This window comes from Theobroma cacao, chromosome 5, assembly GCF_053813885.1.
Source record: "Theobroma cacao isolate CCN51 chromosome 5, ASM5381388v1, whole genome shotgun sequence".
Taxonomy (NCBI): domain Eukaryota; kingdom Viridiplantae; phylum Streptophyta; class Magnoliopsida; order Malvales; family Malvaceae; genus Theobroma; species Theobroma cacao.
In genome coordinates, this window is record NC_142643.1 from 25,045,881 (window position 1) to 25,059,246 (window position 13,366).

Here is a 13,366-nt window from a genome sequence, read left to right on the forward strand (position 1 = left end):
TTTGTTTAGTTTTAATGGTTAAGCTTTTTCTGGATGGTATTTTTAGTAATTATGTTGACGCAGGAGCGTCTAGGATTGTATTTAGTTTTTACTAATTTAGTTGATTTATGATTTATTTTCTTTATTTTATTTAGATTAGGATTCTTTTCTTATTTTTATTTTAATACTTTTAAGAATTAGTATTTAATTAGGATAGTCATGTTCTGTTTAGGAATAGAACACCTATTTTATTTAAATCTCTTATTAATTATTCTAATTGTATTAGATAACTAGGAGTAGAGTTTTATTAGGATTTGGGCCTATAATAATACAAATAGGACCCTTAGGCTTAGTTATGATTCATTCAGAATTAAGAGTTAATAAATAATATTTTCTTAAGCAAGAGTGCTTATTTCTCTAGGCTCTTTTAAAGAGTAAGAGGTTTTAATATCTTTGGCCTAGCCAACCAAAGTGGGATTTTGGCTATTTTTCACCTTAGTGGGGTTTTCAACCTTGCCAAGATTGGTGATTCACCTTAGTGGGGTTTTCAACCTCGCCACGATTGGTGTTTTTCATAACGCCTAGGTGTCTTTACAACGCCCCGGCGTCAGTTTGGTATCAGAGCGGGAGGATTATTATTCGTTGCATAAATTCAGATTCGCTGTCAAGTTTCGATACTCCCTATACGGGTAATTTTATTTCTTTATAGTTATATCATCATCTTTTTTTTTCTACATCACCATAAAAAATAAAATGCCGCCAAGACGTCAAAATCGTCAAAGAGATGATCACGAGATTGAGATTGCAGAACTACGTCAGCAAATTCAAGAATTACAAGAGCAACTCGCAAGACGTGATGCTCAAATAAACAATAGCAACTCTAGTGATGAAGAGAATGACACCAACCCGTTTCATCAAAATTTGTCCTCTGATGAAGAAGTACCTATTCGTCGCCTGAAAACTGCTGCTGCCAGAGATTTGGGAATCAAAGTCGACATTCCTGAGTTTGAAGGAAGACTTCATCCTGATGACTTCCTTGACTGGCTCTACACAGTAGAAAGAGTTTTTGAGCTCAAAGATATTCCCGATGAAAAACGTGTGAAGCTTGTGGCAATTAAATTGAAGAAACACGCTTCTATTTGGTGGGAAAATCTCGAAAGACAACGAAAAAGAGAAGGCCGCTACAAGATCAGAACATGGGATAAGATGCGTCGAGAACTCAAGCGTAAGTTCCTTCCTGAGCATTATCGACAAGAAATTTTTATCAAATTTCATAACTTGAGGCAAAAAACAATGACGGTGGAAGAATATACAATTGAGTTCGAGCAACTTCACATGAAGTACGATGTCCATGAGCTTGAAGAACAAACTGTAGCTCGTTATCTTGGGGGTCTTAATATTGGAATTGCAGATGTTGTTCAACTACAACCATATTGGAACCTAAATGATGTCATCAGAGTAGCATTAAAGGTTGAAAAACAACGATCACGAAAAAGGTCAATGAGTTCATCTAGACAACAAGAATCTTCCTCAAATGATGTAAGTCAGAGTTCAGTAACCATTTCGCCTCCAAAGGTAAACTCTTCCAAAACTGCAAGTAGTAACGATAAAGAGACTACTTTTACTCGTGCTTCTAATGTCAACAAAAAGTGCTTCAAATGCCAAGGATTTGGACATATTGCTTCTGATTGTCCGAATCGAAGAATTATTTCCTTAATAGAAGAAGAAGATTATGCGAATTGGGAAAAATTAGAACCAGTCTATGATTAGTATGATGACGAAGAGATAGAAGAAGTTTCTGCTGACCATGGAGAAGCTCTTATTGTTCGTCGTAACCTTAACACTGCCATGATGACTAAAGATGAAAGTTGGCTTCGTCACAACATATTCTATACAAGGTACACATCCCAAGGGAAGGTTTGTAATGTCATTATTGATAGTGGAAGCTGTGAAAATGTTATTGCCAACTACATGGTAGAAAAGTTGAAACTTCCAACTGAAGTACATCCTCATCCTTACAAGCTACAATGGCTGAGAAAAGGAAACGAAGTTAAGGTAACAAAGCGCTGTTGTGTTCAATTCTCTATTGGAAGTAAGTATGAAGATGAAGTCTGGTGTGATGTTATCCCAATGGACGCATGCCACTTGTTGTTAGGACGACCATGGCAATATGATCGTCGAGCTCACTATGATGGATACAAGAATATTTCTTCCTTCATCAAGGATGGAGTAAAAATTATGCTGACTCCATTAAAGCCAGAAGACCGACCAAAAAGACAAGAGGAAGATAAAGCACTCATCACTGTGCCTACCTTAAGCAAAACTTATTGTGAGTCAAACCATTTATGTCTCTTATTAGTCTCTAAGAAGAATAAAGTGTCTTCATCCTTATCCAATGATGGTCAAACAAAATTGATCAACCAAAGTTTGGGAAACTTATCGAGAAGCTTTGTGGACAACCATGTCGTTAACAAGACTGCAGTTAAGTATGATTTTCCTTTCCCTCGATTGGATGACATGTTCATTGGCTCTAAAGTGTTTTTGAAGATGGATTTGAAGAAAAGAGATCAACAAATTCGAATACGACTTGGAGATGAATTGAAAACAACCTTCAAAACAATGGATGAATTGATCAAATGGTTGGTATGGACTATGACAATATATGGATCCAGACATCAACATGGAGTATGTCCAGGCCTACTCGTCAGAGCTGAGTTTTTCTGACCCGAGGAGAATGACGCAGGAGCGTCTAGGATTGTATTTAGTTTTTCCTAATTTAGTTTATTTATGATTTATTTTCTTTATTTTATTTAGATTAGGATTCTTTTCTTATTTTTATTTTAATACTTTTAAGAATTAGTATTTAATTAGGATAGTCATGTTCTATTTAGGAATAGAACACCTATTTTATTTAAATCTCTTATTAATTATTCTAATTGTATTAGATAACTAGGAGTAGAGTTTTATTAGGATTTGGGCCTATAATAATATAAATAGGACCCTTAGGCTTAGTTATGATTCATTCAGAATTAAGAGTTAATAAATAATATTTTCTTAAGTAAGAGTGCTTATTTCTCTAGGCTCCTTTAAAGAGTAAGAGGTTTTAATATCTTTGGCCTAGCCAACCAAAGTGGGATTTTGGCTATTTTTCACCTTAGTGGGGTTTTCAACCTTACCAAGATTGGTGATTCACCTTAGTGGGGTTTTCAACCTCGCCACGATTGGTGTTTTTCATAACGCCTAGGTGTCTTTACAATGCCCCGGCGTCATATGTGGAACTAAATTTTAATCTAGAATTACAATTGAATCCAATGCATAGTTTGAATTTTTAATATTCTTGTTGGTCCCATTGATATATGCTAGAGGGGGGTGAATACCGCAATTTGGCTCTTAACAAGGTGTGAAACTAATTTCCAGAACAAAGAAAATAAAAACATAGTAGACAATGGTTAGCAATTTATAGTGGTTCGGTCCAAGACCTACATCCACTACCTTGATTATCCAACCAAGGATTTTCCAAACTAAATCACTAAAACAGTGGAGTTCACAAGCTTACACCAAGCTTTTACAATGGCTTTTCGCAAGCTCAGCCACAACCTTGACACTAGTTTTTCCCCGGCTAAACTAAAACCCAAAGTCGTTTTTCAAGGCTCAACCACAACCTATAACATTCAAGCTTTCCCAAGCTTGAACAACCCCTTAGAGTGACTCCCTCACTCTAAGTATACAAGAAGAATCGGTAAAAGAAAGTACCTATGATCACTGAATGATCTTATTGGTACAGGATTGAGTGCTAATCACAGATGCAAAGAGTAGAAGTTAAAGTGCAGTGAAGCTTTTCTGGTTTTTCAACTTTCTATAGCTCAAATCTCATTCAAGGCTTTGAAAAAACTTGTTTCTCATTGTTGGAAGACCTTTTTATACTTGGAGATGCAACTCTGATGGCAGTTTGGCAGTTTATATCCGTTGAAAACAGTTGAGGATGAGTTCTAGCCGTTAATCTGTCTTATGGTGCTCTGGTTCAAATTACAGACAAAGAGCTCTTAGTCCACTAACTTGGTTGACTAAGTTAATTCTGTTTCTAGTTTGCAGATTCTAGCAGAAGACACTTAGTCGACTAACTTGGTTGGCTAAGTTGGTTATGTTTCTCAACCTCTTCAGCTCGCCATTTCTCCAATTTGAAATTTGGTCAACCAATGTTCTTCTTTGTTTCACCAATAAGCTTGCTCCTTATTATTCAGTTACATCTTGTTGGTTTTATCCCTCTTTTTCTTTCAAAAATACTCTTTGAAGATTCAAGAAATTAATTTCATATATTAATTTCCTGCACACTCAAATAAAGGAATTAGACACAAATAAATGGGAATGTTTTATTATCATCAAAAACTAATGGAGCCAACAATTCTTTCTTGCTTATGATTGATAATGTTTGAATTGCTTATTTTAATTCTGTTCTTAATGGGTTTGATTGGTTGATCACCAATTAGATTGATTTGGAAACCTAAACGAAACTTAAAGATGGAGTTTAGAGTAAGCCATGGATGAAATAGCATGTTTTCAATATCAATTTCATGAGATGATTGATTTGATTCACATGTAGGGTAGGAATATAGTTACATGTTATATATAGCCAGAATTAGAGTCGAAGCTTAATGAGTCTTTCTTAATTTCAATTTGCATAGGAATATAGTAAGTTGGTTAAGGAAAATATTTTTATAAGAACATTAGAAGAGACTTATAAATATATTAGAACTCTAAGTTAACAACTCGAGCCTATCTAATAAGTAAAGAGATAGTAGAAATGATTCAAATGAAAGCTGGAGGGGCTATTATGGTTATAGACTTTTGATTAATTGACTCTAGTTAAATTGTTACTTTTTCTTTCAATTTTAGTTTTATTTTTATTTTCTTTAATTTTCTACAACTTTAAATTTAGTTGTTTGGATAAGATTAAGTTGTGTTAATTTTAGTACTTAGCAAAATGATTTATGCAATTCTCTGTTGGAACAAACTTTATTTTGTATTATATTACTTGTTAATGATATGTGAACTTGTGTGGTAAATTCAACAATAATTACTTTACTATGGACGAATATTAGTCTTGGTTCAAGTCTTAGAGATGAGTTCAAGGTTGATAATGTGCATTCTGTATCAAATCTATCATTATATTGCACTAATGTATTGATAGATTCAACTCAGAACCGATGGATTTGTATTATGATTCAAATGCATCGATACACAATGTATCGATAGAACAGACTATCTATCGATACATAAGACCAATGTATTGGATGGATTAGGCTTATTTTGAACTTAAACATTTTGAAAAGGTTTTCTAGAAAGGAAAATGAGTTTGTTTTACAACAAAATCTTTGATAACCTCAATTTATGTTTTAAACACACTTAATTTGATAATTAACTGTATTTTAACCAAGCTTCTTGAATTGGTTTCCAAACATTTAATGCTATTTTAAATGCTTCTGAACTATTTTACAAACTTTATTTTATAAAACATTTTCTTATCCTTGGATCGTTTGAAAAACAACGATCTTGGAGGTTATATGGACATACGTTCCTCAATTCATTTGAAAGACAATGGACTTGGAAAGTATGGGATTATTCGTCCTTGTTTCGTTTCAAAGACAATGGACTTGGAGACCATGTGGACATTTGACACATTTAATAAAGCGGCATTGTCCTATGATGATGCTTAGAAGAACGAGACTCAATTTATGATTACGCTTGGAAAGGCGGGTGTTGATTTATGGTTATGCCTGGAAAGGCAAATTTCACAACATATTTGATAAATGTTTATTTGCATACTTCTAAAAGTGTATTTGATAAATACTCTTTCCCATTAGCTTGTTCCACTCGTATCTGCTCACGAAGTTATCTATAACTCACACATGTAAGATGCACTTGTTATTTCAAATCAGCAGATTAATTGGCTAGCTGTTTTTTGGGAAAAGCTACTTCTACAATTAGTGTTGGTAAGTGATCATCATGGCATCCAGTAGGTATCAACTCTTTTACTTTGAGTCGTACTCCGTTAGCTTTAGTCTTGTCTGGTTTTTCATATTTGGCTATTTTTTATTATGATTTGGTTATGTCATGTATTAATTAAGATTATGAACTATTGCCACAAGATGGCCTATGCTTGTATTCACCACGAGATGGCTTATACACTAGATTACGATTGTCATGACTCGATACTCTTCTCGAGCTCGTGACAACCATCGTAGTGTCTCGATCAACACTCATTACCCGGAATGTCAACCGGAACCCCGCAAGGCTTTAATATCAGTTTCTCATTTTCCCTATGAGTAACTGTTGCCAAATATCATGTTCTAAAATATTTTAAGCTATTTCCAACTTAAATCAATAAAAAAATGATTTTTGTCTCACAAGGGCATTTTGGTCATTTTTCCCAAAAAATTTCGAAACCAGCTAAAAATGTAGTATGCGAGTATAAAACACATAATTCATAATCAAAATAAGTTTAGATGTCTAAAACATACATTTAAAGTGAAACTATAACTATTTAAAAATAATAAAATATTCAATAAAATATTCTATTTTTTTATAAAACAATATTTATAGAATTATCGATAAATAATTTTTGTAGCATAAAAGCTAAATAAATTCATACATACTGTAATACAAATAACCAAAGTATAAAATTTAATTTACAATGACACGTGAGTCCACGAACGACCAAAAGTATCAAAAGCGGTAAACCTACAGTTTTTGAGGATGCAAGTCCAACTGTAGACCTCAACAAAGTGAGCTATCTACCGACTATCCTGAGCCTAAAATGGGTGGAAATGAGGGTGGTGAGATTATATAATCCCAGTGAGTAAACAAATACCATCTAAAATATCTAAAGCTAAGTAAATGGAGATAGATTAAAATAGATCATCATACTGTAATTCATCACCTTTCAACTCATTTCAACCAAATAAAGTCAATTCATATAAATCGAGTAATCAACATAGCTTATGAATTTCTTAAAACTTTGGCTCATGCTAAAATCATTCTTATACTCAGTTATCAGGGATACCTTGGCCTAGGGTTATCCTAACCGAGTCCGCCAAGGCTGTTAAAAAGTCATGTACTCATAAATCATGTTTTTATTTTGAAAACATAGTCGTTCCTTGGCGTTGGCTGAGTTCACCCTCACGTGGTAGTTTGGCGTGAAATGAACTCCAAAGTTGTACCTCGGGAGTTACCCTACACGCCTCTTCGACCGAGGTAAAAATATAATGGGGTTACCGTGCCCCTCTAATAGATTGGTCCACGAAACCCGCCCACTACAGCAAGCTAAACCCACCATACAATAAAATTTACAACAGCATGACATGACAATTATATCACAATCCAGCCTCTCAAGGGTAAATACACAGTTCATATATTTCAACACAAATACCAATTCAGCCATTCATGCAAATGTTGTCATAAGCCATTCGATTCAAACCATGAATTTACAACACATGAAAACAGTCTCCAATTACTCTATTTTTAAACCATCATTTCATTTCAAGACAATGTTATAAAATCATTTCATTAAATCACATTTTAATTACAAAACATAAGGATTCACCATTTAACTCATTTGCCATTAAATCACAGAATCGGATAAAAACCACTTTAGATAATTAAGATGATAGTAAGGTTACTCACTATTTCTGGAGTCGAATTTCGAGTACTCCGATTCTTGATCCTCGAGTACTATCTTTGTACTTTTACCAAAATGCTCACCACCTAGACATAATGCATAATAAGCCATTTACTACATTTGTGCTAAATTGTTATAAAACCAATTCAAGTTCTATAATAATGCATGAAATGGGATGTAAATTGTTCGGATTATCATCCAAACACGGTGTTCTACACAAATTCAATTATGTACCTAAATAAAACGGTATTGGCCTAATTCGATCTATCACTCGATTAATTGGCCAATATGTCCAATTCAAATCCAATAATTCCATTTTTCTCCCAATACTTCAAATCACCAAACACAAGTCAAATAACATAAAATTTGGCAAAACCATCCTCACATTTCTTCTTGAGAATTTCGGCCATAGTGAGTGCATCAACACTATGATTTTTCCTACTTGATTTTCTCACCATAATTCATCATTTCCTAACCAATTTACTTGAAATAAAATCACATCCACCATCAACACTCTACAAGGAAGATTCGGCCAATGATGAACACATGAGGAATATGTGAATTTCAAGCTTAATTCTTACACTTAACACCACAAACAACTAAGAACATCCATATATCTTAAAAATCTATCTAAACCATCATCAAATTCTCTCTCCTAGGGTTTGATCAGCACACTATCCTTCATGATATCTTGTGATTCAACCATGAAAAATGCAAAAGAATGTATGGGAAAGGTAGATCACAAGTCAAAATCAAGAAATTTTACCTTTGATTGCTTAATTATTTGAAATCCACCAATTTTCTCTTGAATTTTCACCTTAGGGTTCTTGTTCTTTCTTTTCTTCCTTTGTTCTTGCTTTGGCCGGCCATAATGAAGAGAAATAGGCTGATTTTGTGCTAATTTATAAGGAAAATAATAAAGAAATAAAGCTTGACACCTATCACCTTACCATTGGTCCATTTTTAAATTCTTAACTATTAAGCTTTCTTTCTCCACCACATAAAATCCTTCAATTATCCATGATAATAATGGGTAAAATTCATGTGCTGGACAAGTGTTGGGTGGTGTAAAATTATAATTTTGCCCCTGGGGTGGCAAAATGACTATTTTGCCTTTATGCTCGAAAAAATGCCAAAATTAAAATTTTTCACTTCTCAAACTCAAACTATGTTCTAAATAGTCAATCTTGATCAAAAACTTCTTCCAACATCCCAATTTTTAACCTCGGGTGGCAAAATGACCATTTTGCCCCTAAGTCATGAAAATTTCAATTTGACTCCAAATCAGTCCTCGAACTCTGAATCACCATTTTACGTCATTCTGGGGTTTTAAAATTCTTGATTTCATCTTAAAATCTCTATTTGGACTAGTTCGAGGCTTAATTCAACTTAATTGTACCATTTGGTACAATACCATCTTTTAACGATTTTCAAAGTACCCAAGTAAGCAAACATGTATTCTTATGTAGGAATGGCATAATAAACATATTGTAAAGTTGGGCTTGACAACGATGTTTGCTACTTTCGCATTATGAGCACGCGCTTGTGCAGATTAACATAGTATTTGCTTCTATACACTGTAATCGAGTTTATACTTGCTTGGCATATGATTTGATGGTGATAATTACCATAAGGCACATATGGTTATTGGTTTATTTGTTTATCATTAGGCTTGTAAAGGTTAAGAGGGTCACTCCCATTGACACCCTTGCGTTAGTCATGGTCCAAGATTTGGGTCATGACAATTGATATCTTAGCAAATATGGCAAATATGATTACAAGCCCATGAGATTTGAATTCCTAATGAGGATCTAATGTCATTATGCCAAACAAGTGAGGAAGAGTCAAAGCATGAGAAATAATGGAAGATGTTGTTGGATGGAGGCTCGAATGCTTTTGTTTGATAATGTTAGCTTTATAAATATGGAGAAAAGTTCCAAGAGTGGGGTTGAATTGGATTACTAAAAATTCGTTTCTCAAAATTAAATTTCCAAGGAAGGCAATCTAAAAACTTTTTCAATAAAGAAAAGTTAAAAGCAATTTTCTAAATTTGTGTCTTTCAATCAAATTATTCAAAGGATAAATTAATGAATAAATCAATGGATAAACAATATGAAAACTAATTTCTCAAACTCTTCAAGGTAAATTAGAATCCTCAAATGTGAAGGGTGAGGAGTACGAGAAGAATAAGCAAGTTGTAAACAAATAAAATTTGAATACGAATCAAGTTTCCACAAGTTTAACTTTTAATGAAGCCAAGCTTGAATACAAGTTTCGCAAATTTTGTTTTCACTTTAACACATGCCAAAAGTAATTTGATAAACAAAATAATGTATAAGCAAGTTGTAAACAAATTTCAAACTTTTCAAAGTAAAATGCACACGTTCAAAGAGTAAAAGGTAAAGAGAAAATGCACAAAGAATTTATAAAGGTTCAACCTCTCTATAAGTGCCTACGTCATCTTCCTTAGCAAGCTAAAGAGCTTTAAAAATCCACTATGCAAGAATGCTTTTTAAAGCTCAAGCATAACCTTTACAATGCCATTTCACAAGATCAAGGACAAACTTTATAATGCCTTTTTCAAGGATCAAGCACAACCTTCACAATGCTTTTTTTAAGGATTAACATAGCCTTCACATTGCCTTTTTCAAGGATCAAGCACAACCTTTTTTCTCTTACAAATTTGAGTAGCAAGGTTACCTCTAGAAATGGGTTTTGTAGAGTAGGTTCAATTTAGGAAAAGTGTTAAGAAGATAAGCTTAAAGTAAAGTAACCAAAAGGGGGGTGAGTTGGTTATGAGTTGAAAATTCTCCTTTTTTTAAAAGAACTCTGAAAATGCAAAGGAAATATACGGAATATGTTGGCTCCATTAGTTTTTTATGATAATAAAATATTCCCATTTATGTGCGTCTAATACCTTTACTTGAGTGTGCAAGAAATTAATATATGAAATTAATTTATTAACTCTTCAAAGAGTATTTTTGAAAGAAAAAGAGGGATAAAATTAACAAGATATAACTAAATAATAATGAGGAAGCTTATTGGTGAAACAAGGAAGAACATTGGTTGACCAAATTTCAAATTGGAGAAATGGCGGGTTGAAGAGTTTGAGAAATAGAACCAACTTAGTCAACCAAGTCAGTCGACTAAATGCCCTCTGCCAGAATCTGCAAACCAGAAACAGAATCAACTTAGTCAACCAAGCTAGCAGACTAAGAGCTCTTTGTCTGCAATTTGAACCAAAGCACTACAAGACAGATTAACGGCTAAAACTTATCCTCAACTATTTCCAACGGCCATAAACTGTCAAACTGCCATCAGAGTTGCAACTCCAAGTATAAAAGGGTCTTCCAACAATGAGAAACAAGTTTTTAGAAGCTTTGAATGAGATTTGAGCTTTAGAAAGAAGAAAAACCAGAAAAGCTTCACTGCACTTGTCTGCACTTAAATGCCTACTCTTTGTCATTGTATTTAACACTCAATCTTGTACCAATAAGATCAACTTGTGATCATAGGTACTTTCTGTAACCTCTCTTCTTGTATACTTAGAGTGAGGGAGTCACTCTAACGGGTTGTTCAAGCTTGGGAGAGCTTGAATGTTATAGGTTGTGGTTGAGCCTTGGAAAACCACTTTGGGTTTTAGTTGAGCCCGTGAAAAACTAGTGTAAAGGTTTTGGTTGAGCCTGTGAAAAGCCATTGCAAAAGTTTAGTTAAAGCTTGTGAATTTCACCTGATTCTTAGTGAATCATTGGGAAAATCCTTGGTTTGATAATCAAGGTAGTGGATGTAAGTTTTGGATCGAACCACTCTAAATTGTTGTGCACCTTATATTCTGTTTTTACTTTCTTAAGTTCTAGAAATTAGTTCTACATCTTGTCAAGAGCCAAATTATGCTATTCACCCTTTCTCTAGCACATATTAACGGGACCAACAAAATAGAGTAGCAAAAAATAAAGTATGAATTGAGAAAGTAAAATACAAAAAGATAAAGGGTACTTAGCTAAATTTTTATAGAGGTTCATCCTTCCAATGCTTATGTCCTCTCCCTTGATAGCACAAGGAGTTTAAATCCATTATCAACTTGCCATTTCAATAGGATTAAACGTAACCTTTACAACATGCCTTTCAACAAGATCAAGTGTAACTTTCACAACATGTTTTTTCATGGGATCAAGCATAACCTTAACAAAAAACACTACCCTTTCAGGTTTAAGCACAACCTTTACACAAGATACAACCTTTTCAAGGATCAGGCAAAACCTTTCTACCTTTTTCGTGGAAGTATAACCAATACAATAGTGGATTCTCAATAAATACAAACTTAAAACCTCTATTATGGCTAATAAGATGCTTAGGTTTAGAAAGATAAGAGCTTTCTCAAGAAAAATGAATGATGAAAGGAAGTTTAAGCTCAAAGAATATCAGTTAAATGAAAAAAATATGATCTTTAGGTTCTACTCTACTCAAAAATGGGATTTTTTTGCTCTTTCCTCTCTTGCTTATTTTCGCTTTTTTTTTAACTTCAAAATCTTTCAAAATTGTTCAAATCGCACCTTTAACGTCCTTAAAGTGGATATTTATAGGCCCTATGATTTCTTACCTATTGCAGTGAAATTTGAATCAACTTTTGTATGTTCTGACCAACATGCACATTTCTGACGCACATGGAGAATTGATTCTTTATCATGAGTTGTCAGTTCTCCATAAAGTTTGGAACTTACTTTCTCTAAAGAATCAATTTTTTTTTTTTAGATGTTAGTTCTTCATAAAGTCTGGAACTTTTGTTTCTAGAGAATAAATTCTTTTTTTTAGAGATGTTGGCTATTCTTCAACTTGGTTCAAAGGTGACAACTTTGCATTTTTGGAGAATCAATTCTTCTGCCTCAAGGTGTTGGTCATTATTGACTAGCACCAAAATTTAAATTTTACCTTTACCTTGACTTTTGAAGCTCCAATCTTATCCATTCACACCATCTCTTTCTTGTTCACCAAGTTTCTGATTCTTACTTCTAGTGCTTCAAAAATCGATATTTCTTCATTTAGAATCGATTCTTTGTTTTCAGATTTGTGCTTTCTGGTTCATTCTTCACTCAGAACCGACTTTTGCTATAAAGAATCAATTCTTTCTTCTTACAGTTTTGCCTTCTACATTGTGTTCTCCTATAATTGATTCTTGTTTTCTAAGGTGTTGGTTCTTCTCAATTCCAATAGCTTTTACTTTCCAAGAACTAACTTTTTTTTTGTTCAAAATCAATTCCTCACTATTTTTGTCTACTAAGAACTAACTTATCTTATTTTTAGAATTAATTCTTCCTATGATAAACAAATAAATTTTGCTTTCTTCGTATTTAAAAATCAAATCCTTACTTTTGAGAATTTGATTCCTAAGCTAGCACTTTGAGTTTGAAAACAAAAACTCTTTAGGAAAACTAAGAAGCATATCTTTAAGTTCAAGAGCATTATCATTCACTTTCAAAGCATATTCAATCAATCTTTAAGGATTTTCTTTGGATTCAAAAACATCTTTCATTCATTTTCAAAGCATATTTAGTTCAATCAATTTTGCCATTTCAAAACTAGGATAAAGATAACAAAGAGTATGATGAGTACAAAGATGTATCAAAGAATAGGAATGAAAGCATAAAGAATTTAAAGCTTAAGCATAGCTTTAAATTTAAGTGGAAGAATGTGAATTGCTTAATCATGCTTAGT

At 33.4% G+C, this 13,366-nt stretch overlaps 1 protein-coding gene across 1 annotated transcript; it reads left to right on the plus strand.

Moving 5' to 3' along the window:
* The first annotated feature begins 732 nt into the window (after nt 1-732).
* LOC148762503 (uncharacterized) lies at nt 733-2,703 on the plus strand. Its single transcript, XM_088806618.1, has 2 exons — nt 733-1,554; nt 1,750-2,703. The coding sequence occupies exons 1-2, from the start codon at nt 733-735 to the stop codon at nt 2,701-2,703; spliced, it is 1,776 nt and encodes a 591-aa protein (XP_088662744.1).
* The last annotated feature ends 10,663 nt before the right edge of the window (nt 2,704-13,366 follow it).

Bases quoted from the DNA above. Each gene is read 5' to 3' on its own strand.
- LOC148762503 (XM_088806618.1), top strand. From the start codon at position 733: ATGCCGCCAAGACGTCAAAATCGTCAAAGAGATGATCACGAGATTGAG. The intron at 1,555-1,749 runs GTAAACTCTTCC...GTCTATGATTAG, and splicing joins TAACCATTTCGCCTCCAAAG to TATGATGACGAAGAGATAGA.